The 26103-nt window shown below is 40.6% G+C and overlaps 1 protein-coding gene across 3 annotated transcripts in view; it reads right to left on the reverse strand.

The window, feature by feature from the left end:
• The window catches only part of LOC126175597 (calpain-7-like), a 143077-nt gene that overhangs the window by 61632 nt on the left and 55342 nt on the right, over positions 1-26103 (reverse strand). For all 3 annotated transcript variants that reach the window (XM_049922467.1, XM_049922468.1, XM_049922466.1), the window contains exons 4-9: positions 21702-22015; positions 20917-21049; positions 13583-13773; positions 7214-7441; positions 3334-3578; positions 2742-2947 (exon numbers count right to left, since the gene is read on the reverse strand). In XM_049922467.1, the coding sequence (XP_049778424.1) occupies positions 2742-2947; positions 3334-3578; positions 7214-7441; positions 13583-13773; positions 20917-21049; positions 21702-22015 (1317 nt within the window). The remainder of the gene's footprint in view (positions 1-2741; positions 2948-3333; positions 3579-7213; positions 7442-13582; positions 13774-20916; positions 21050-21701; positions 22016-26103) is intronic.

Consider the following 26103-nt stretch of genomic DNA (forward strand, 5'->3'; position numbering starts at 1 on the left):
GCAGCGAGAGGGGGACAGAGGAGATGGCCATCGAGAGGGGGGCAGAGGAGATGGCCAGCGAGAGGGGGGCAGAGGAGATGGCCAGCGAGAGGGGGGCAGAGGAGATGGCCATCGAGAGGGGGCAGAGGAGATGGCCATCGAGAGGGGGCAGAGGAGATGGCCAGCGAGAGGGGGCAGAGGAGATGGCCAGCGAGAGGGGGCAGAGGAGATGGCCAGCGAGAGGGGGCAGAGGAGATGGCCAGCGAGAGGGGGCAGAGGAGATGGCCAGCGAGAGGGGGGCAGAGGAGATGGCCAGCGAGAGGGGGGCAGAGGAGATGGCCAGCAAGAGGGGGGCAGAGGAGATGGCCAGCGAGAGGGGGGCAGAGGAGATGGCCAGCGAGAGGGGGGCAGAGGAGATGGCCAGCGAGAGGGGGGGCAGAGGAGATGGCCAGCGAGAGGGGGCAGAGGCGATGGCCAGTGAGAGGGGGCAGAGGCGATGGCCAGCGAAAGGGGGGCAGAGGAGATGGTCAGCGAGAGGGGGCAGAGGAGATGGTCAGCGAGAGGGGGCAGAGGAGATGGTCAGCGAGAGGGGGCAGAGGAGATGGTCAGCGAGAGGGGGCAGAGGAGATGGTCAGCGAGAGGGGGCAGCGGAGATGGTCAGCGAGAGGGGGCAGAGGAGACAGTCAGAAGGAGGGGGCAGATGGAGGCGGGACATATCAACCAATAAAAGCATTTTCACAATTATGATAAAAGTCCAAAAGTGAAAGAGTACATAGCTTTTTCAAATAGCAAATATTTTTCCTCAATTTGCTTAATATTCTTCAAATCAATAAAAATCTAGTAACTTTCTACAGTAGCCATATCTTCTTCATCAGGGTTCAAGCTATCTCACATCCAATTTCACGGATATCAGTTCAACAGTTTAGTCACGAAAATGTAACAGACAGAGTTACTTTTGCATTTATAACATAAATATAGAAGTATAGATTGGCATGAATTAAACTCATTGAGGACTGCATAAGCACTGTATTCCAGCTTTTACCCACAGCTGCACTTGCGTAGCAGTAAAATGAAATGAAATGAAATGAAATGTTTGTATAGCTTTACTGCCTGGGAGACCCCAGTTGGGATGTTCAGGAGCTTGATGCAAGTCATTTTATTTGAAGCCATTTCTGTAACTTGCACATCGACAAAGATAAAATGATGATGAGGATAACGCACACATCAAGACGCGAGCAGAGGAAAAAAAAAGGGGCAGGAACTGAACCCAGGATCTAATGGTAATGAAACAGGAATGCTAACCATATTACCACGAGCTGTTCAAACAATCTTGAACGCAACAAAGGAGTTATAAGAGACGCTTGATGCTCAGTGACTAAAATGTGACGGGTTTGTAACTGATATTAGAATGGAAGTAAGGATTAAATATGTAGAGGACTGTATAAACATTGTATTCGTTATGTTGAATCATATTATGTAGACCGTATAAGACAAAAGCATTTTCAAAACTATGCTTAAGTTCAAAAATCGAAATGTAAACAGCTTTTTCAAAGAGTAATTATTGTCTCATATTTCACAATATATTCTTCAAATTAATAAACATGTTGAACACTTTATAAAGTAGCCCATGTTGGTCTACAGTGTTCAATCTACCTCCATACCAAATTTAATCACAATCGGTTCAGCGGTTTGGTTATGGAAGTGTAACAGACAGAATTACTTTCACATTTATAATATTAGTATGGACTGTCACCCATTCCAAGAAAATGTGATGGATTTGTAAAGTTGAAATTTATTGTGGCTAAGTCATAGTCAGATATTGCATACTGGTAACCTCCCTCAAAGCAATGATTAAATGTTTGTCGTCCTAGAGTGTTCATTGCCCAACTTAATAGCTTTTTCATTTGTTGGCACTTATGTCTCTACCTATACAGCCATCTCCATACAGTTTCTAATCTTTAGTACTTAATTCTTTCAATTTCTTATCATGTTTTTAGCTCAATGAGCAAGGTTGGGTACAATATTTTGCTGAAGTACAGAGAGAGGAGGGAGGAGGTAATGGGCAGAGAGAGGAGGAGGAGACGATGAACAGAAAGGGGGGAGGGAGAAAGTGAAGCTACAGAATGCAGGTGGAAGACATGGAGTGATATAACTTAAATAGTCAGAATTAGGTTCAGGGTTACAACATAATATTTCAATAGGTTAGTTAAAAAAAGAGGGAGGGAGGGAGAGAGAGAGAGAGAGAGAGAGAGAGAGAGAGGGAGAGAGAGAGAGAGAGAACCATAATTACATTACTGATAGAAGTACTACCAATATACATGCTGGAGTCAACAATTTTTTTTTAACAGCATGCAGACACTTGTTCAGTACTGAAGAAAAAGGCATAATTAACATGGATGACAAAAATAGTGCTTGGCAGCTTGTACTTGTTGCTACTTTTAGTATTGCCTGCATAATACCTGTTTCAGCTTTTGAAGGCACAATTCATACAATTTCTTGTACACACACACACAATAACAGGCACAGGAAAACAAGTTAACAATAAAAATGTGAAAATATGCTCATGTGTCTTCTATACATTACAGAAGATTTTGTGAAACAAAAATTTAAAAAATTTCCTTGTCAATACAATACTCAAATGCAATTATACTTAAAATCACACCTGGGGGAAAAAAAAAGAGGTTAGCAACTAACACACACACACACACACACACACACACACACACACACGGCATGCACGGGTGATTGAAGAGAAAACTTACGAGGATAGTACACACGCCTTCCATCATTTTTATACACGAGGACTGTAATGTACTCCCTGTTTTCTTTAAAATCTTCTATCTCTGTAATATGTCTAGTAAGTAAGATCCACACAGCTCCAGTGTTACCCTCTACTTCAAGAGAAAACTGTGGATTGTCCCCAACATTATATGCATCCTTCACAGGTCCCGCACCAGCTTTCCATGACCTGTAATATACCATTAACACATATTTCTTTCAATATTTAATAAAATTTATATGGAAATAAAACAAATGTTAAAAAATAAATCATCTTTCTGCATCTACAGTTGAGGTGAACAATCACTACATACATCTAAAGTCTGTCACTGTTGTTATTGGCAAGTTCTCATACGGTCCTTTGTGTGTATACACACACACACACACACACACACACACACACCTATAAGGGGATTTGTGATACATATCATACCAGCTGTTTACTTGCAAAATAGGCACATACATTTTTGTCACAACACTTCCTATAAACATGCCAAAGAAAATGGAACTTTTTAGACGTAATATGCATTGAAAAAATAGTACAGCAGAATATCTGACCTCACTAAGACTACTCACTGGTGGATGCAGTATGTGTAACTGAAAAGTCCAGGATTCCAGTTCAAGTAGAAGACATCATAGAAACGAAGAATACTTTCATAGTCAATCCAAAAAACACCATTGTCAAACATTGCTGCACTGTTCGGGTCAAAGTTTAGGATTTCTTTAAGGTCTGGTGTCCAGTGTCTTGTATCCAGTTCTGAATAGTTGCCACGCCACCTTAGATGTGACCATGGATTTTTCAGTTGTAGGAGACGAACACCCTGTTACATAATACAACACATTAACGACTTACTTTGGTATATTGTTACATTCATTCCACATCACAAATTTCAAACAAATAAACATGACATGCTTGTACCAGAAATAGTCATGGTCACACAGCAAACAAAAGACTTTGGCCTAAATTCATTGTATTCAGCTACAATAACATTTGTAAACCAGTCATAAATGTCTGTTCAGTTGATTTGTATTTAGAAACATATCTCAATGAGTCGACTTGCAGAAAAAAACTTCTATCTTCATTCGCATACTTTAGTTTTCTGTTACTCTAAGCATTTATTTCTGGGTTAATGTAACTAAATGAGATAAAGTGTTTACTGTGCAAAACAAGGTCTACAAATATTGGGTCTTATGTGGAGAGGTAACCTTTCTCCACTCATTCTTTTCATATGTTCATTCTAGGCAAGGATATTAAATATATTTAGTCCTTCCCTAACTTATGAATTTCAAAATCTGTCAGCTCTTGTACACACTTTTCTACTCTCAGAAATCTCACCTCTGTTGCTTGTATGCAACTTCCTTGGCATTTATTTATAATCCACAACTCAATTCCATAAACAAGCACTGGGACTGCCATTGTCTTACAAAATTTGTGTGTTTTCCTCTAAAAGCCGTTAATTTTGTCTTCTTTTCTGAAATTGTCAAATTATACTCTTCATATATATTACCTGGTAGCTGTATTTCCCTTTGTAGGTCATCTTCATTCTCTGCCAGCAATGTGGTGTCACCTGCATATAAAATGCAATTAAAGCAGGAATTTTTGTTAATCTATTCTCCCATTTAAAATGTCCTTTCATTTCCAGATTGCATCATATAAATAACTGTTAAAAATGAGGATGCAATGCTGCACACTGTCTAATTCCCTTGTTTGTAATTATAGGCTGTGTTAGAGTACCATTTATGTCTAAAATTACAGTTGTGTGTTTGAACGAACTCTTTAAAACGTTTATTAGGTGTTGTGGATATCCTCTTTTCCTCATAAAGCTCCAGAGTTTCCCCTCTGTAAACATTATCAAATGCCTTTATAAAATCAGTAAATGCTAATGGTTTACCTACTTATAACCTCTTTTTTTATTATTTGCTTAATCATAAATAGTGCATCTGTTGTAGACCCACCCATATAAAATCCTATTTGTTTTTAAATCTCAACCAGAAACTTTAACATCTTGTTTACTATTCCTGCACATACTTTATATGTGGTTCCCCCCTCCCTGCCCCCCTCCCCCAAGCTGACTGTTCTTGCAATCATTGTGGTCTCCTTTTTAAACAATGGTATCATCTTTGTTTGTGACCATGCTTCTGGAAAATCTCTATTCTGCCAGTACATATTAAATTAATGTAGTAGTCCCTTGTGTAGTAGAATGTCGCTGTATTTCAGCAGGTCAGTGTTTACACTATCCAAACCAGTAGCTTTTCTATTCAGTGTGGAACTAAGGGCTTCTCTTAGTTCACCCATACCATCTATTCACTGTATTTTAATGTCGTCCTCTTTATTCTCTGTGGAGCATGTTGATTCATACCCCAAGATCTTGGGATGTGGTATCCATTTTGGTTGTTAAATGTTATTTTACAAGCAACTTCTTTTTCTGTTTTGTTGTTTTATAAGTTATCATTTGCCTTCCGAGAATACTGTCTTCTATTAGGCTTGCAATCCTATCCCAAGGTTCTTGATGAGCTCATTCCACTGCTTGATTTGTTGCATTTCTCTCTTGTTTGTAAATTTAATGATTTTCCTCTGTTGGCTGTTTGAGATGCTTAAGATATGCATCTTGTTTTTTTTTTTTTTTTTTTTTTTTTTCTTGTAACTTTAATTCTGGTGTCAAAATTTTTTAACCCTTTCTTCCTTCTCATATTTTTCTTGTTTCATAAGGGTTCTCCAGTTGCTTTCTTTAACTGTAGTTTCTGTATCTATTTCAGATATCACCAAAGAGGGGCCAGAACCTGTGTCATATCCGCTGAACATTCTTACGTCCCTTACTTTGCCTTCCAGTTTTTTGTTTATAATAATGTAGTCAATAAGAGATTTAAATGTTTGAGCTGAAAGCGTGCCACATAGATATCTTTTCTGCATGCAAAAGTATTGGCTATTTTTAGTTTGTTAACATGATTAGTCTAAGCACTATTCTGTTGTTATTTATGATATTTTCTCCCATCATTCCTACAGTTTTGAGATAGGTTTACTCCTATCCTTGCATTTAAATCCCTCATCAATACTATTTGATGTTTGTAATTATAATTGTCGAAAACTGATTGCAGTTGGTCACAGAAATCTAAACTCCTTTTCCTCCCTCCTCAGATGTATGAATTACAATGACAGTCAAGTTGTGTGTCTCTTCTTTGACAGTTAAAACTATAAATCTTTCACTGATATAACTATACCCCATAATTCTCTTTTACCATCTCTTATGTATGTAAATGACAATTATTTTGCTTGCTCTCTTTCCTGTTTTCCTGTTCCCTACAGAACATCAAATATTCTCCTACATACTTGCCACCTCATAGCTTCTACTTTTCTTCTGTTATGGAAGTCATATCTGGCTTGGTTTTATTTATAATTACTGCCAACTCTTCTTTGTTTACTAATCCTCTGCCATTCCATGCTGCTACCTTAACTGTATTAGCAATCCTTTTATTCTTAACCTTGCTCATCACCAGGTCATCATCAGCAAGTCTGACCTAGATTGAGGTTGTTTCGAGTACTAGTAGTAATTAGGAAAATTCACCTGGTCACCTTACAAAGTTATGCAAGTATAGTTGGATATGGAGTTGCCACTTTGCAGCCTTCCAACCTGCTCGATTTCTTTTAAGAGTTTATTCACTCGGGTACACTGGCTTATAACTGGAGATGACAGGAAAATGACATAGTAAGGACAGGCTTAAGATGGAAGAAAGGGACCAACAGGTCATTGTGGGGCACACTTTGTCTGGCTCTTCACCTTTGGCCTATCTGGCTTGGATGACCCTTCTGGTATCTAAGCTACCAACAGCAGAGTCCTTCAAATACAGAGCTTGTAGACCATCTCAATTGCACAAACAGTGCCAGGTTAAGGCAGTGTCCCCTGAGGAGATTCTTTTTTATCATAACTTTGAGAGCAGCTCAAAAGCCTGGCTAAGCAAAACATAACTTGAATAAAGAACGCAGAGCAGGTACTAATATGGAAGTACAAAATGCTACAGCATTTGAACGTCACTTAAATACAAATAAAACTTAGTTTTACTGATATCTTATTTAAGTTGGGCACATCTGTTTTTATCAGCAATACTGAATTCTGGTGCATCTGTTACTCTACATTTCCACTAAACAAAACACACAACAGATCTAAAGTAAAGTAAGAAAACAGCATAGAAGTACTGTAACATCATATACAAATGAAATTCACTTTGCATTTGTAGCTTTGGAGAATAGGCATCACTGTCCACGGCAAGAAAGAAAACAGCTGAACTTTTATAATAATTGTATCCTATAAATATTCTTCCAATTTTCTAACAATGGAAACTCCAATTTTCTATTTTTTATTTGCAGGTGAGTATTTTACATCCATCCCTCTAAAGAGTACTGTGCATTATCCTCCATTTTATAACCTATTAAATTTTCTTTGCTTCTTCTTTAAGTTACCTTCACTTTCTTGGTGTCAAGTACTGCATAAGCATGAGTGGGAACGAGTCCAGTGCGATCTGCATCTGCATCTGACAACTCTCCAGTTGCCACAGTAACAAGTACATCACCCTTTGACATGCGAGTTAACAATTTATCAAATAGAGCATCACTGTTGAAATCAGGTTCACCGGGCCTGATAGCCACACGTTCAGGTATCCAGCCAGTCAGTGCATGTAAATCTATATTCTGAAACAGAGTATCACAATGTGGTTGCAAGAAATTCTCTCATTTTTACAAATGTAATATGCAAATGAAACTTTTTAAAAGATTTTGTTGGTGATTTTGGATTAGATGCTAAAAGCCCAGTCATCACTGCCTAATGACATACAAAATGAAATGAGTGTCGTTAATGTACCTAAGATGTGCTAAATGTACCACCAAAAACTATTATCCAAAACTCTGAAAATGAGCAGAGGTACTAGCAGCACTGAAGCTGTGGAGTGGGTTATCAGTCATGCTTGGGCAGCTCAGTCAATACAGCATGCTCATGAAAGACATGTCAGTGGGTGGGAGTCTCAGTCGAGCAAACAGTTTTAATCTGTCAGCTAGTTTCAATCAGTAAAACATTTCATTTGCACTTTTATATTAATAGCAAAACACAAATCCCCACTGACTCTCAAAACTCTTACTATTACATGTATATTTAAAAGAGGAACTGAAACTCATGTTTAAAATAATAATGCCGATATATGTGGCTGGTTGATCCTGCCAGCCATCACATTAGTTTAAAAAATTAAATGTTAAATTACAGAATATCTCTGGTGCTAGAACAAAATTCTAAATTTGTGCCACACTTACCACATTTTCACTTGAAATAAAGCATAAGGTGCCTAATAAGCTCAATTTTCTCCTATTTCTACAGATAAAACAAAGGAAGCTACAAAACAGTACAATGTGAGTAGGACACTGCTGATTCTACCAGTATTTCGTCTTTGCAAGAGAAGTTCTCCTCAAAGGCAACAGAGAACATGAAAATGGATAAAGAGTCATGTTTCCCTCCTACAACATGCTGTGAGATCTTTTTGTGAACTACATTACATATTCTAACAATGGAAACTCCAGGATGGAACGAAACAATATTATGAAAAGGATAGTTGCTACTCACTATATAGTGGAGATGCTTAGTCACAGACAGGCACAACAACAGTCTTTTTGTTGCACCTTTCTACAACTTGGCATCTCCATTATATGGTGAGTAGCAACTATCCTTTCCGTAATACTATTACACAAGATATTCTGTCGCATAACTCAGTTCGCACTGTCTTCAGATATCCTGGCAAGCACATTAGCTCTTCCCTCTACTGCTTACATAGTTTGGAATTTATGTCTTAAATTATTTGCATCAGTTAACGAGGGCTGTCCATAAAATAAGGTTCCTTTTTTTTTCACAGTGTAAAACATGTTTACTCCATGAATGCGTACATTTTTGGAAAGTTCAGACTACATAGTTGCCACTGAGGTAAATACATTTTTGCATGCAGTGTATGAGCTTTTGAAAGCCAGAGTCAAAAAATCTGCCGCCAAGCCGCGCAGGTACCTGAGAACTGCTTCTTCCAGCTCTTTTCTGTCACCGAAATGTGTTCCACCCAGGTGTTTCTTCATGTCAGAGAAGAGATGGTAGTCACTTGGGGCTAAGTCCAGGCTGTAGGGTGGGTGTTTGAAAATACCCCATCCAAATTTTGAAATGAGCTCATTGGTGGCTTTAGCAGTGTGTGGTCGAGCATTATCCTGATGCAAACGCACCCCCCTTGGGCAGCATAGCCCTCCTCTTGTTTTGAATTGCACAGCGCAATTTTTGTAGTGTCTCGCAGTACCCGGCAGCATTGATTGTTGTATCAATGGGCAAGAACTCAAACAACAATACCCCCTTCCTGGTCCAAAACACTGTTGCCATCACTTTGCCAACACTTTGCATTTGTTTGAATTTTCACTTGGCGACTCTAGGTGCTTCCATTGTTTGGACTGTTCTTCGGTTTTGGGTGTGCAGTAGTGCACCCAAGTCTCGTCTCCAGTGACGATGGAGTCGAGGTATTCCTCGCCATAGTTACGTAGAAGAAGTTCTTGGGCCGTTTCAACGCATTAATGTTTGTGGTCTTCAGTCAACATTCTTGGCACCCACCTTGCGCAAACCTTAGCATACCCTACATGCTTCATCAAAATCTTGTCAACAGAGGTTTTCCTGACATCAGGGATCATTTCGGAGAGCTCACAAACCGTCACTCTTCAATCTGAGAGCACCACTGCCCCACTTTTGCAATTGTTTCATCAGAAACAGATGGCCGTCTGGAACGCTCCTCATCATGGATGTCAGTATGTCTGTTCTTGAGCACTCTGCGCCATTTGTGCACATGCTGTATGCTCATACACTTGTCTCCACAGATTTCGCACAGCTGGGAATGGATTCCTGCCGGCGCAATGTTTTTTGCAGACAGGAAACGGATCACCGAGCGCAGCTCACACCTGGCGGGCGAAGCAAGGGGGAGATCCATCACATACAGCTGCCAAGCCAAGGCTGAGCTTGGGAACCTTATTTTGCATACAACCCTCTTATTTGTGGGTATGTTTGGTGAACTGCTTGTATGCACTAAGGGAAAATAAGAGCTAAATAAAACTCATTCTTTGAGAACTTCGAGGACACCTACAGTTCTGCAAAACACACTGAGAAAACACTTGGGTGAGTCCGTGTTGGAAAAACATTGAGGGAAAACAACAGAACAGTGTACAAGATCTTTCTGCTTGGATGCAATTGTTTAAAGTAATTTTGAACCTACAATACTTACACAAACTTAATTTTTAAACAATGGAAACATTACTGATAAACTTAATTTTTAGACATATATAACTATCACAAAATAAGCCAAGACTTCATAGCAGCCCAGGAAGGGTTCTCGTTGAAGCCCTGTTTCACTCTTTTGGGACTAGTCATATTTGCTTCCTCTACAAAATTCATATGAATTTATAGCTTCAGGTAAATTGTGGTGCTACTATTCTACAAATGGTTCAAATGGCTCTGAGCACTATGGGACTTAACATCTTGGTCGTCAGTCCCCTAGAACTTAGAACTACTTAAACCTAACTAACCTAAGGACGTCACACACATCCATGCCCGAGGCAGGATTCGAACCTGCGACCGGAGCGGTCATGCGGTTCCAGACTGAAGCGCCTAGACCGCACGGCCACACCGGCCGGCTACTATTCTACAGTTCAATGGTGATAGAAAGTTGTTTTTGAAGAGATGCTCTCACTTGAGTGGCAAGACTGACCCTGGCACAGAGGCTGGAAGTATACTCAGTACTGTATGTTCCTATGTCCAGTCTAATGCTCACATGACAGAGGGCACAAAAACGGCGTGTCAAAAAGGTATCATTGTTTTCTCTCAGAAGGTTAATTTGAACGCAGCAATGCTTTACTAGGTACAGTCCCATAAATATTGAGTGACTTATCCAATCAGTTTGTGTGTGTGTGTGGGGGGGGGGGGGGGGGGGAGGCACGCGCGCGCGCTGGCATGTACACACCTGTAAAGGATGGGGGAGAGGGAAGGTGGGTACCATAGTTTAATCTTGATTCTGAACTTTGCTTTCAATGATACACCAATGTGCAAAACTTAAGGACGAAGGCAACTTACGCATGATGTTTCACTGCCAAGTAATATAGCTCAATGAAACTTGGACCATACATGGGAAGAACTGTTACAGTATAGCTCAGAAGGTAAATGAAATAAATACATATTGAGATAAACAGAATTGACACATTTATTCAAGGAAAACAATTACACTGACGTCACCATGATTTATGATGGTCCCATAGACATTACAAACAGTGGGACAAGGTTCTAAATAGGGTGTGTTACCACCACAGACAGTAATGTATGCTCTGCAACAAGCTTGCATTCTGGACGCAAAATTGGTAAGGAGTTATTGTGATAGAGCATTCCATTCCTCCACCAACATGGCAGACAACTGCTGGATGGTCATTGGTGTATGTGAACATGCTGACTGCAATAAGTCTCCCCAACAGATCCCACATGTGCTCAACAGAATTTAAGTCCATTCGCTGAATATCCTTTCATTCCAAGAGCTCCTCCATCTGAGCTGTTCAATACAGTTTTACATTTTCATCCACAAAAATGAAGTCAAGGGAAAATGCATCACTCAAAAGATGCACATGGAGAAGGAGCATAGTGACTAGTTGGCCAATGAGTATTAAGTGTCCAAACATTTGAAGATCAGTATGCCATGCAACATTATGCCTCCCCACACCATGATGCCTGAATTACCAAAACGATTATGTTCGACAATGCTCCTGTGTGATTACATGTTCCCACATCTTTCCATATGAGGGTACATCCAGAATTACTATTCAGACTGGATCTGCTCCTGTCCAAAAACGGCAAGCGAATAGATTCCTCCTTGTTCCAGCTGCTATGCTCTTGGCACCATAGCTAATGATGTTGCTGATGTGCTGGTATCAACAGAACATAACATATTTGTTATTCAGCAAAGAGACCATCGCCATGCCACTGTGGAGCATGAGATTGTACACTTTGCAGTCCTGTTAATTGTGGTTGCAGCTGCACCCGCTGTTGGTAGCGGGTCTTTTCTTGTCTGTTGCGCGAAGTAGTGGTCATCTACTGCTGTAGTTAACTGTGGATGACCACATCCTCTCCTGTGGACAGCAGTGTCTGTGGTTCGGAATGTTCCCTATCCATATGAAACTATGCTGTGAACTATATCAAACTCTTGGGTTACACTCATCAGACTTTGTTCTTCTTCCAGTTTACCAATGATTGTTTCCCATGTGAAGTCATCTGAATGTTGTCTCCTGGTCATGTTGTAATGGAGGATACCACTACAGTGCACTACATTGCTCACTGGTTGAAACAGACTGTCTTTTCCATTCCTTAAACGGCCTTGTGTTGTGGGGACAGGTCCATTTGGGGCTATAGTCATACTGACCTTAGTCCATGTGACATCCAACTTTCTGTGCATGAAGGGACACCTCTGGCAACATGCTCTTGCACTTTCAGTCATATCCACCAGTAGTCAATATCTTACGTTACTTTATCTACTTCATTTCTGAGTTTTTCAGAGCAGTGTTTGGAGACTCAAACAGAGGAAATCACTTGTTTTGTGTGTTTGGCATTAGCTAATCATTTCCTCTTGATTCCGCATGATTATTGCATAACTTTCATATTACCATTTGCTTGAAACTTTCACATTCTCTTTAAGAGTTGCATTGCTCTGTTTGAGATTTTCTTTGCTTAAATATCTTTGTTAAATGATTAACAACAATAGAAATCCCTGGCTGGAAAAATATGTGGAATAAGGGAAGCGAAAACACTCACCTCCTGCATTCCAATTCATGGTGCATAGAAACACGTAAGAGATATAGTAATCACACTAGTTTTCAGCCTCTTGCTCATACTCTAGTAACAGTAGATACATTCATAATGCAACCACACAAGACACCCAAATACACATTCCTGTGGTCGCAGCAAGTCTCAGTGGCACTGGAAGTAGGCCTTACTTATGTATTAGGTATTTTGTTGTTAGTCTAGGGTGAATGAAACTATGAAAGGTTGGTTGATTGATTGATTTGAGGGAGGGGACCAAACAGCAAGGTCAGCAGTCCTGTCAGATTAGGTAAGGATGGGGAAGGAAGTCAGCCATGCTCTTTCAAAAGAACCATCTCGGCATTTGCCTGAAATGATTTACAGAAATCACAAAAATCCTAAATCTGGATGGCCAGAAGCGGGCTTGAACAGTGATCCTCCCGAATGTGAGACCAATGTGCTAACCACTGTGGCACCTCGCTCAGTGAAACTCTAAAATGGTTAGGTTTCTTTGCTGGTCACTGGGCTAAAAGTTCAATCTGTGAACTTCTTGTATCGGTTTCACTGTGCTTCATTTTTATTAAACCTTCTCACAAAATCATAAAACCTGCCAGATGTGCATAAAAAAATGCAAAAAGATGAAAGGGGTGAGGGGGAGGGTGCAACTTTCGGAGTTCTACCAAGCGTGCAGGTTTCACTACAAATACTCTAAGTTGAATTATAAAACACTGTAAATGGACATCATATTTTTTTACTTTCTATTAATTAATTTTTTCTCTAATACATTATGTAATGTTGGCACTGAAAGCTCAGAATATATGTAATCAACTGTCTCAAATTCCATTTGCATCGATTCTATATGTTATTTTGGCACTTACACCCATTTCATCTATGTTAACATGTTTGAACTCGATTTATATCTATTGTTTTCAGACTTTATAGTATCTGTCATTTATTACTACAACAATTATAAATTCAAATACACTATTACTCACACTGTTTGATCCTGGGAAGTCATATCCACCCATAACTTTCATGTAGGCTTTTTCCAGCAATGAAATCCATAACTCATTTTTGTTTGTTGAATATGAGCACAGCAGTTCTCCTCTTCTTCCCAGAGGAAGGTTATCATCAATAATGATTTTACGAGGGACTCCATTGATATGTAGCTTGATCATGTATTTACCTATGGACAATTTTTAAAAAATTAAAACATTTTTAAATATAAGATAGCAAGAGGCTTAGATTTAGAGATACACACAAACAATGGGTGAGAGGGAGAGGAAGAGGGGGGGGGGGGGAGAGAGAGAGAGAGAGAGAGAGAGAGAGAGTGGGGGGAGGGGAAGGAGTGTTTCCCAATCCATTCTGACTGCTCTGATAAGAAGGGAGTGACTGTACATTTCAGTATGCATCCCTGAGTCTATAATTTCACTGGTGCTATCCTTACATATCTCCATATTGCACCACAGATAAATAATGGAATTTTTAAGCAAAAAAAGAGGTCATTGTTTGAGTATAGATGTCCCTAATTACAATCTAGTGCTACATTTCTGATAAAAACTTGAACACATAACTTTTTTTAAAACTTCTGTGCATTGTACAGATCATGGGAGGACATGGAACAGAGAGGTGAAGCAACTGACTGGGAGTGTAGAATAGTGTTCATAGTATCCTCAGAGCTGTTGGTACAACATAGAGACCATCTCATTCATAGGGTGTCAATGTGTCAGCAGGGAAAGGTGTTGACTGCCTTTGGGAATGGAAAGGTCTTCCCAATAAGGAATTACTGGATTCTGTAAGTGCACTACCACAGTTTTATGACAGTGGCTGATATCCTCAATAAGACTGTCCCATCATACATGTACACAAAAGAAAATAATATTGTTTCAAGATAATGAGCTTGTGTTCACCCAGCTCACTGCCAAGAATCTGGAATATAAAGCAGAAATTGTGACAGGATGTCAAAGCTTCTTCTTCTCACTTCAGAGGAAATTGCACTGGATGAACATTCAGAGCAGAGCTGCACAATGGCTTTTTACCCATCCAAGACTCTGCTTGGTGACAGTCACTTTAATTACTGTAAATCACTAGTCTCATCACACAAAATAGCAATTCTCACAATCATTGTGTCAGAACAGGACTCATTCATATGAGGAGAATTTAGGATTGTTACCATATCCGAAAAAGTCTGTGCAGGACCCAGCTTTCAGTTTCACTGAAGCTCACCAGAACCATCTGGAACAACGAGCCAGAAACCCACAATGGTGTGCAGGGAGTCAGCCCAGGATAGAATAACAGAGAAGAGAGATTGCTACTCACCACATAAAGGTGGTGTTGAGTTGCCAACAGCACAATAAAAAAGAATGCTAAAATATTTAGAGTTTCAGGAGAGGTTTCCCTCCTGTAGTAGTAACTAACACACACACACACACACACACACACACACACACACACACACACACACACACACACATGCGCGTGCACTCAAACACAAACGCACGAACGCAAGTGCATGCATGTGCAAACGCACGAGCATGAGTGTGTGTGCGCGCAAATTCGCAGCCACTGTTTCCGCACATTTGTGCCTTGACCACAACTGCATCTGACATGAGAACAATCTACCTGGCATGGATAGTAGAGGTAAGTGAGAGGTGAGAGGTGTGGGGCAGGGTAGGGGAAGGATAGCACGGGGGGGGGGGGGGGGGGGGGACCATCTGACCATCTGTTTGTGCATGCAGGGACGTGGTGAAGTCAGGATACAGCTGCTTGGTAATAGAGATAAGAAAAGGACTGTGTAGATGTATTGGTGGGATAGAAGGCATGTGTAGTACTGGAGTTGGAGCAGGGAATAGGTAGACATGTGGAGGAAGAGGACTAATGAATGTTGAGACAGGGGGTTAAGGGGAATGAAGGATATGTTGTAGTTGAGGTACCCACATGCACAATTCAGAAAATCTGATGTTTGTAGGAAGAATCCATATGGTACATGCTGTGAAACAATCATTAAACTGAAGCACATTGTGTTGAGTGGCATGTTCAGCATCTGGGTGGTTCAGCTGTCTCTTGGCCATATTTTGGTAGTGGCCATTCACACATACGGACAGCTTGTTAGTTGTCGTGTCCAGGTATAAAGCAGCACAGTGGTTGCAAATTAGTTTGTAGATCACATGCCAGCTTTCCCAGGTAGCCCTATCTTCCAATGAGTAGGAGATGCCTATGACAGCATATGGTTCAAATGGCTCTGAGCACTATGGGACTTAACATCTGAGGTCATCAGTCCCCTAGACATAGATGCACTTAAACCTAACGACATTACACACATCCATGACCGAGCACGATTCAAACCTGCGACCACAGCAGCAGCGCGGTTCCGAACTGAAGCGCCTAGAACCGCTCGGCCACAGCGGCTGGCCCTGTGACAGCACTGGAATAGGTTGTAGCGGGAAAATGTATGGGACAGGTGTTACATCTAGGTCTATTGCAGAGATATGAGCCATGATGCAAGGGTTGGGAACAGGGGTGGAGTAGGGACACACAAGAATATTTTGTAATTTGGGAGATCACCAGAATGCCACTGTGGGACAGGTGGGAGGACAGTGGGGAGGAAGTTTCTCATTTTAAGAAACAACAAGGGGTAGCCGAAATCCTGGTGGAGACAGATGGGCCGGCCGTTGTGGCCGAGCAGTTCTAACCACTTCAGTCTGGAACTGCGCAACCGCTACAGTTGCAGGTTCGAATTCTGCCTCGGACATGGAGACATGGATGTGTGTGATGTCCATAGGTTAATTAGGTTTAACTAGTTCTAGGTTCTAAGGGACTGAATACCTTAGATGTTAAGTCCCATAGTGCTCAGAGCCACATGAACCATTTTGAGACGTATGGTGGGTATGTGGTGGGTAGGTGGGGTAAGTGAATGGAAGAGCGACAAGGCACACAGCAGACCTGTTTGTGGACAGGTTTGGGAGGGTAATTTTGGTCTGTGAAGGCTTCAGTGGTGCCTAGACTGAAGGAAGACACTTCTTGGTGTGGAATTGTCAACAGTTGTACAATTGCAGGTATTGTTGGTGGTTGGTAGGTCTGATGTAGACAGAGATACGGATGTAGCAATCCTTGAAGTGGATGTCAACATCGAGGAGGGAAGTTTGTTGGGGTTAGGAGGACCAAATGAAGTGAACAGGGAGAATGTGTTGAGGTTCTGGAGGGATGTGGATAGAGTTCCTAAGATGCCCACTGCTGTACCATAAGTTTATTCGTAGGTGATGCCTTCAAAGAAGAAGTAATTATGAGTGAACACATAGTTGGCCATGGTGAGCAGGAAGGGGGTTGTAGGTTTGGAGTCAGTCAGGCATTGGAAAAAGTAGTGTTCAATAGCTGCGAGGCCATGGGAATTGGAGATGTTAATGTAGAGACAGGTGACATACAAGGTGATAAGCAGTTCACCAGATGGTTAAGGAGCAGGAAGTGTGGAGAGTCAGTGGAGAAAATGATTGGTGTCTTTTATATAGGAGGCCACATTCAGCATAATAGGCTGAAGGTACTGTCCACAAGATATTCTATCTGTAAGGATGCAGCAAGCATCCAGAATGGTGTGTCCAGGATGGTTTGTTATATGAGCTTTAGGAATCATCTTGAAGGTAGGAGTGTGGGGAGTGGTGGGGATAAGGAGAGATGTAGACTCAGGGCAACTGTTCTAGGATGGAGGAAGGACTGGAGATCCTACTCTTCTTTCCTACGTTTTTTTTGTCACCTTCAGAACCACACAGGCTCTGATTTTCTAGCCACCCTCTATCAATGATCTCATCCACACACGAAACATGACTACATGCCCATGTGGATTGTAGGTACAGTGTCTCATGCCCCACATTCTTCTCACTGATCGAATTATTCCCGGAATCTCGAATTTATGCCATTACCTACCTTCAGCATTGCATATCTTTTCATGCTTTTCTGTTACCTTCCTGTACCATACACACTTCATTGCACCCTGTACATTACCCTTTCCTCTTTAATTTTCTTGTTCAAGCATGCACATACTATTCCCATTTACTGCAATTACACTTTCTGCCCTCTCTTCACCCAACTCCACCCACCGACCTGCATCCTACTATTATCATCTGTTTATCTGTCTGTCTGTCTTTGATCTCACTGTGTTTTCACATTAATTTAGCTCGTTTTCATCTTTCATTAAGGGCCCTACTCACTTGTGTTTCATCTTTTTTCCATTTCATCCTTTCTGTGATTTTTCTTTGACAGCTGTCACCCACTCCACACCATGAAGTTTATTCAATTCTGTCTAGCCACCTATGGTTGTCCCATCTGCAGTGATGAGTAGCCAGTCTCCAAATACGTCAAATGTCTCACTGAGGTCACCACAGACCCAGTTACCCTCCCAACCTCATTCAGGAACAGATCTCCTGTGCCATGTCTCTCCATTCACCTACCACTCCCCACATATCCACTATCCCCCACAAAGGAGCACTTCTCTCATGACTCAGCACTACCCTGAATTGGAGCAAATGAATCACATTCTATACCAGCGTGTCGACTACCTCTCATCATGCACTGAATTGAAAAATATCCTCCCCACTCCTCCCACAGTGGTTTTCCACCACCCACCCAAGCTACGCAATATCCTCATCCATCCTTACTCCAGCTCTGTTCCCAGTCCTTTGCATCATGCAGGGCCGTCGTGAGGGTGTTTCAACTGTAGTGGTAGCTATAGGTCTCACAGCTGAAGCGGTCTCACGCTAAAGTTGTGGAGAGTGGTGCTAGACACAGGAAGTACAATTTCATGAATGCAAAGAAATTGTGCTAATGAAATTTTATTTGCTCTGTGGTGCTAAGCAAGTTTGTCTCTGGTCTAATTATGGATGTAATACTACATATATGGGTGGACAGAGGGACCAGTGCTTACATAGCACACCAGCCTCATATTGGACGAACTCTGGCAATGTTGGAACCAGTGTGGTGCTAAAGTGAGAAGCTAAAAGTTAGAAGCACAGGTGTTTCTGTAGGAATGCTGCTATCTTTGGCTCTGTCCCTCATCCAGCCCAAACTGATAGCTGGCAAAGGTGAAGGGATAGCAGTTATACATGAAACATTTGTACGCCTCATTGTGTGTAAGTTGAGGGTGCACAGAGTTCTTGATTTTGTGAACATTAACATCAAAGAGGTCAGTTTTTCTTTGTTTATTGTTTGCTGATATGCAAACTGATAACAGCGAAATGTCCAGAGAGTCAGTCTACAAGTTTTAATATCATTTTTTTCTTTTAGATTAAGGTAATCAATTATACATCACAGCAAGCCCTGATAGAGGCAGAGGGCAAGATTCAGAGGTGGAGATGAAAAAAACATAAAAGAAAATTACAGGAGCAATTGCAATTATCACAAAAAAGCGCCCTACAAAAATTATTGTGCACTCGTTCAATGCAGTTGTTTGACCAGACGTCAAAAGCAGAGTCAATCGGTGAATGACGGATGAAAGCAAAGAGGAAGAAACTACTGAAGTACTTTGAGTAAGGACGACAATCAGTCTACTTATTCTAATGGTAAATCTGAGCCAGTGGTGATGTTTTTATCAACTGACATCGAAAGGTTAGATTCGAAAAGAAATTCACTAGCTCCTCACAGTCAAATCTAGCAGGATCTTTGGGCCTGGCAATTGATTTGAATTACGCAGAAAAATTGGCCAGATATTACTAATGCTTCAGTGATGGAAATTCTGGTACAAAACGGTCCTCCGGAAATTCCTTCATCACTCACATTGCCAAGAAATGAAGATGGTCAGCACTTTTCCAAAGATTTTTGCTATCAGTGAAATTAATTCAAGAACTTGGTTCATTTACTCTAAATCTTAAGATGTCACCAACTGCTTCTGTTACCAAATCTTCAAAATTAAATGCAAACCACATGTAGCAAGTAAACTCTGCAAACCTGAACTATTTAACTCATGGAGTCATCATAGTGATGCCCTTCAAAAACATGAATGCTTGGAGGATCATATTTTATCCTTCACCAAACGGAATGGTTGGAATTGAAACAAAGGCTAAAAAAGAGCTACTCCAGCTAAGAAAGAGCTGCACCATTGACAACATGGACAAAGCATGAATAAGTCACGAAAAGAAACAGTGGCAAGATGTTTCAGCAAGAATAATTGCAGTGACAGACTGTTTAGCACAAATGAATTCAGCCTTTCGAGGTTCTTTGTCAACAATTTACCAACCTGACAATGGAAACATCCTGAAACTGACAGAAATAATTGTATCTTTCGATGCACCGATGAAGGAACACTACATTGTATTCATGACAAGGAGGCTCATTATCACTACCTTGGACTGCAAATTCAAAATGAAGTGACTGAAATGTTAGATAAGTTGTAACTATATTTGTATTCATGAGTATGAGTGCGGATGGATATGTGTGTGTGTGCTTGAGTGTATACCTGTCCTTTTTTCCCCCTAATGTAATTCTTTCCGCTCCTGGGATTGGAATGACTCCTTACCCTCTCCCTTAAAACCCACATCCTTTCATCTTTCCCTCTCCTTCCCTCTTTCCTGATGAAGCAACCTTGGGTTGCGAAAGCTTGAAATTTGCGTGTGTTTGTGTGTTTTTTATTGTGTCTATCTACCAGTGCTTTCCCATTTGGTAAGTCACAGCATCTTTGTTTTTTTTATATATTTTTTCCCCCACATGGAATTTTTCCCTCAGCTAACGGAAAGATGCTAGGTGATATTCGAGCAGCAAAATATTATGCTGTCATCCACAATTGCATCCCAGACATCAGTCATCAAGAACAAATGAGTTTGTGTATCTGTTACAGCAAGGTGTTGGCTGTTCCAGTTCCAACCATAGTCAAAAAATTCATTCAGTTTTTAGTAGTGAGAAATACAACTGGAGAAGGGCTGTCGAAGGTTATAATAAAAGCGCTTGAAGAAAACAATTTAAACATCATGGATTGTACAGTCCAAGGATATGATAAAGGAGCTAATATGAAAGTAAAGTCCACAGGAATACAGGCTCGAGTTTTGCAGATCAACAAGTGGGCAATGTTTACACCATGTTTTACAGCTTGAACTTGATCCTTGGAGACATGACCAAATGTAGTACGGAGGCAATGATATTTTTCAGGATAATACAACAAATGAACACACTATTTTTGGCATCTATAGAAAGGTGGACTATTCACATCTGGGAATCAAACACTGAACCTTTGGATTTGCAGTCAGACTTCTGTCCTCTTAGTCACCAACCCAACAGTCACAATATTACCTGCAATCACAATACTGCAAGCACAAACTGGTAATGGCCATTTACAATATGCAGTACTCACCAAAAGGATTGTATGCTGGTTGCTTTTTCTTATTACGGGGATAAATAATAGATGTTATAAGGCTTCTGCCAAATCTCTTTTCATACAATGCACTGACAGCTAATGATGCAACAAAAGAACAGTCAGATATGACCTGAAAATAGAAACATCTCATAAGTTTCTTGTGAATGTGCTGGGTTCTTCACAACAAAACTGTAGTGTCTTAGATTAGAGACTGATACCTTCCTTGATGAGAATAGAAATTTGTAAAAAAAACAATGGGAAAGCACTCAAACATACTCATTGTAAAAGGAAAACTCAGAGCAGTACTCACCATTATTAAAAGTGATTATGGTATTTCTTACACTCATATTTAAAACAGTCACTATAATGACTAAAATGAAGGACACAATATGCTAGTCTTAACTGCCTCAGGTAAAATCTCATGCCCACCAAGATAAATTTTAAGTACCAATCTTTTGAACGAAAGACACCTCCTTTCACAGCAGAGGTAAATACTTATATATTTCCCTCTAAAACAGCATGTGCCTGATTGACTGACGCAGTTTATTATGGTATAAAAAAAAACAACAGCAAGAATAAAAAATAAAAAATAAAGAAAATTCCCAATAGAAATGCATGGCATTCAGCTTATTTTCTGAAGACTAACTAAATATCTTACCCGAGACTAATAGTAAAGGAAATGTAAAGTAAATCTGAATATGAAACTTTCTAAATCTGAATACATTATATCTACATTTTCTAGCTGCAGAAAATATACAAAAGAAGAATGTTTTTGAACTCACTGTCTGTTTGATACTGAAGCAATCAACATGTGACCCAACAACCATCTTTGGTTCTGAGCAGAATTCCTCTGGCCGAGCCCATCGTGCAAAATCCTTCCGCTGTTTTGGTGACAATGGCAGTGGACCATCACGGTCTGTGTATGGTAACGAATACTGGAATCGTTCTGATAAATCAACACTCATAAATGGTACATATTCTTTTCCATTTATATTTGAAGTCTGTAATAAAACTCGTTTCTCTTCTTCTGTATAAGTATCTTGTCCAGTAATTTTCAAATGTGCACTGCTGCCACGATGAAGCTGCGGTCCAGTTCCTAAGATATAAAAGAAAAAAAAGAATTTTTTTAAATGAAATCATTTCTGGTTTTGGCTGTTAACATTATTAACTGTGATTGTAATTTTGAAATGTTGTCATTTTTCAAGCATAGTCAGATGTTGTAACCCATTCAAATAATATACGGCTGTGCTATTGTGTACAAGCAGTTTCATGAGAGGATGTTTATTTTCAACTGTTCCATACATCATATACATTATAGAGCTGGTGAAATAATGATGTAAACACCGAAATTTAACTTTCTTGTGTTAGTCATACAGTTACATAACAGTTTTCATTTTAAGAATATTGTTTTGTTTTGTGTGTTTAATGTGTATTCTATATTTTTACAGACATGTCAAACGGAGAAAGAATTCCATGCACTTTCCACAGAGGAAATGTCAAGATTATGGGATTCTCAAATAATAAAGCACAGAGGGCAAAATAATCATGTTTCCAATATTTAAAACTCCAGGATGTAGAAGCCAGAAATAAAACAACACTAAATAAGATTAGAACAGAATATGTTTAGAAATTAAAGCCCTAAAACTATTTGATTTTTATTTAGTTTTATTTATTTATTTTAGTTTTAAGTTCCACAGACTCTTAATGTGTACGTAAGGTAGGAGACGAGGTACTGGCAGAAGTAAAGCTGTGAGTACCGGGCGTGAGTCGTGCTTCGGTAGCTCAGATGGTAGAGCACTTGCCCGCGAAAGGCAAAGGTCCCGAGTTTGAGTCTCAGTCGGGCACACAGTTTTAATCTGCCAGGAAGTTTCATATCAGCGCACACTCCACTGCAGAGTGAAAATCTCATTCTGGAAACATCCCCCAGGCTGTGGCTAAGCCATGTCTCCGTAATATCCTTTCTTTGAGGAGTGCTAGTTCTGCAAGTTTCGCAGGAGAGCTTCTGTAAAGTTTGGAAGGTAGGAGACAAGGTACTGGCAGAAGTAAAGCTGTGAGTACCAAGCGTGAGTCGTGCTTCGGTATCTCAGATGGTAGAGCACTTGCCCGCGAAAGGCAAAGGTCCCGAGTTCGAGTCTCGGTCGGGCACACAGTTTTAATCTGCCAGGAAGTTTCATATCAGTGCACACTCCGCTGCAGAGTGAAAATCTCATTCTGTATACAATTCTTGTTGACAAAACACCAACACACACAAATGTATTGATATGGCATGGTGAGGATACCCAGCTTTTTCTGCAAGAGCATCTAGGATGGACTCTACTCATAATTCTGATGACTCTCTTCTGTGTCATTAAGACTTTATTTGGTTGTGACTGGTTTCCTCAGACTATAATTCCATAAGTCATAAATGAATGGTAATATCCAAATTGTGTAGCCTTGATTGTTTCCTGGTCACAAACAGATGCAATTGAGAAAACGGCAAAGGCTGCCAAATTCAGTCTCTTACATATGCCGATGAAATCAACTGACCAGTTCAGGTTGCTATTAGTATAGGTATTCCCAGAGTTTGGAAGACTCACTCTCAATATTTCTTTGTTACAACATTTTATCTCAGCATTTTCTTTTTTTGTGTGCTGTCTGCAACTGAATGAACTGAACCTTGTTGACATTGAGGGACAGATGATTTGAATATAGCGGCAACAGTTTTTTCTTTGCTGCAACTGGGTCCTTTGACAATTGTATTGATTGTGTCATCTGCAAACAGGGTGAAGCATGCTTTTTGGCTCATGCAGCACAGCACAGCACATCACTTATAAAAATTAAGAATAGTAAAGGAGCATGCACTGCGCCCTGTGATACTCAACCTTTCACTGTGAGAGTGACAAAACAGAATTATTTCAACACTACCTGTCACTTTCTGTCATCTAGAAATGACTTCAGCCACATCCCTATTTTACCATTTAAGCCATAGTGCTCATCAGATTTCCTACACAAAACTCTATGATCTACTCAGTATAAGGACTTAGATCAGAGATAAAATGACATTAGGCAACTATCCAGTATCGAGCCTAATTTTACCATCTGGCCTGACACTAGATAGCAGATTTTCAATAAATTATGAAAATTTCACAAAACTGACTTTACTTAGTTCACATGTAAGATACTCTAAACACAAATAAAATGACAAAGTTTTCAAATCAAAACACAGTTTATTATTCATTTTAACACAAAAATAAATCAGCACATGTACTGAATTAGAGGCAAGTTCTGGTGAATGAGTACTAATTTCTCTGCATTAATGGATAACAGGCAGTTCTGTTTGTCCTCAGAAATAAGTTCAGCTTCAGATAAAAGTCTTTTGCTATATACATTGCAGCAAGGTGCTGAAAGGTAAATTCTGGCAAACTTTGCCAAATTCAGGTACTGTGTCACATTAGGGGATCACCACATACAAGGGTCATGGCTGCAGTCAATTCAAACTGTCTTCAAATAATTGTTTCAGTATCCTCGCCAATGAACAATGTGATGGAGGCAGATGAGCTGGTATGTGTAGTGCAGCAGCAGAGTGCTGAAGTCTGCCATGGAGGGTGTATACAACGTAGTATGAGTAGACCTGCTGGCCGAAGCGTTTACCTGCAGGTGGCAGTAGGTCAGGTGGGCCAATGCTTATGTTGAGTTCAATCACCATGGACTTCAGCTTGCACTTCGTGCCACGTGTTGTTGCAGAGTGCTTAGTCATTAGCCTTCCACACCAGCCATGTGCTGAGTTATTCCCGTGCCCATTTCTATGTTGTGGTATCGCAGCAGTGGGCAATTGTTCAGGTGCAGAAGTTAGCACAGGAAGTTCCATGGATGTAAGACAGCAACTGGTGCCGCCCAACCACTAGCTGTGCAAGTGCCACACCCCCTGAGGTGAGGCACCACTGACACCATTAATCGAGAGGATAAAGTGACCCCTGACTGCTGTTGTACCCAGTTCTTACAGAGTGGTAGACAAGTTTTTGCTGAGATGTTGTGTAGCTCCAGTCTACATCCATCTACTACCAACATAGTGTAATTGAACTTTTGAAAGTAATACCTCAGAACTGGCCTCAAGATTTTTGTTTATGTCTTCATTGTGAACAGTTGAAGTGTTTGACTTGCTCCAGAATTGGTTAGAACTTGTATCTGGAATTTATCAAGGAGTCATTCCACTAAAGTATAATATAACAGTTTCTAAGAGTTTCTGCTCTCTCATTCCTCTTATTCTGCCTAAGAATCCACGCACCATCCTTATGGGACATGAATACTTTTAGCTACGAGAGTACCTAGTCACTTCATATGTCAGTTCAGACACTTTGATTCCCATAGATTGACTCACATGGCAAGATTGTTTTCCTCTCATGGGGTTATCTTTGCCAGAAATTATTTAGTCACCATCACCCTGCGAAGTATCCGTGCCAACTGTCTAGTGTAGTGGCATTGTCACACTGGTGCAGATATTCAACTGGTGATGAAGGTTGTTCTTATGCATGTGATGCCCATATCTTTCTTTCTTTTCCACTTTTCCTGGTGTTCAACTTGGGCCACCATGAACCTGGCATTTCTGCACTGCTGACAGGAACAATTGTATCTCTAGAAGGTGCAGCAAAAGCTGCAGCAGCAGCAACAGGATTAGATGCAGGCACAGATAAACCAGAATGTGGACTTCCTCTGCACCCTTGCCTCACCAGCGAGGGATCAGGTGTCAGCTGTGCAGTCTTCTTCGCAGCCCCCACCACCCCAGCCCTGTTTGCTGGTTTTGATGAGTCAGTGGAATGGTGGAAGAATTATCTGAGCCAGTTCTTACTCCATTGCCAGGTAAGGCGTATCTTTGATCCAGCTGTTAAGGCTAACTTGTTGTCATCCTGCAGTGAGAGTTTATATGAAGCTGTCCAAAATTTGAGACCCTTCACCAATCCCGAGAAACTCCCTTTTGAAGAGCTTTTTAGGTTGCTTATGCAGTATTTCAGACATAAAACCCATGCGATGGTGGCACAGTTGCAGTTTCACTAGCACCACAAGCACTCTGGGCAGTCGTATGCAGCCTGGATCACCGATTTACAGGGCCTCTTGTGCAAGTGTCATTTTTAATATTCCAAATGTGCTACCTCTTATGCAGACTCACAATTTCATGATGTGATTGTCCAGTTTGCTCCAGATCCTGAG

The sequence above is a fragment of the Schistocerca cancellata genome, chromosome 3, assembly GCF_023864275.1.
Source record: "Schistocerca cancellata isolate TAMUIC-IGC-003103 chromosome 3, iqSchCanc2.1, whole genome shotgun sequence".
NCBI lineage: Eukaryota > Metazoa > Arthropoda > Insecta > Orthoptera > Acrididae > Schistocerca > Schistocerca cancellata.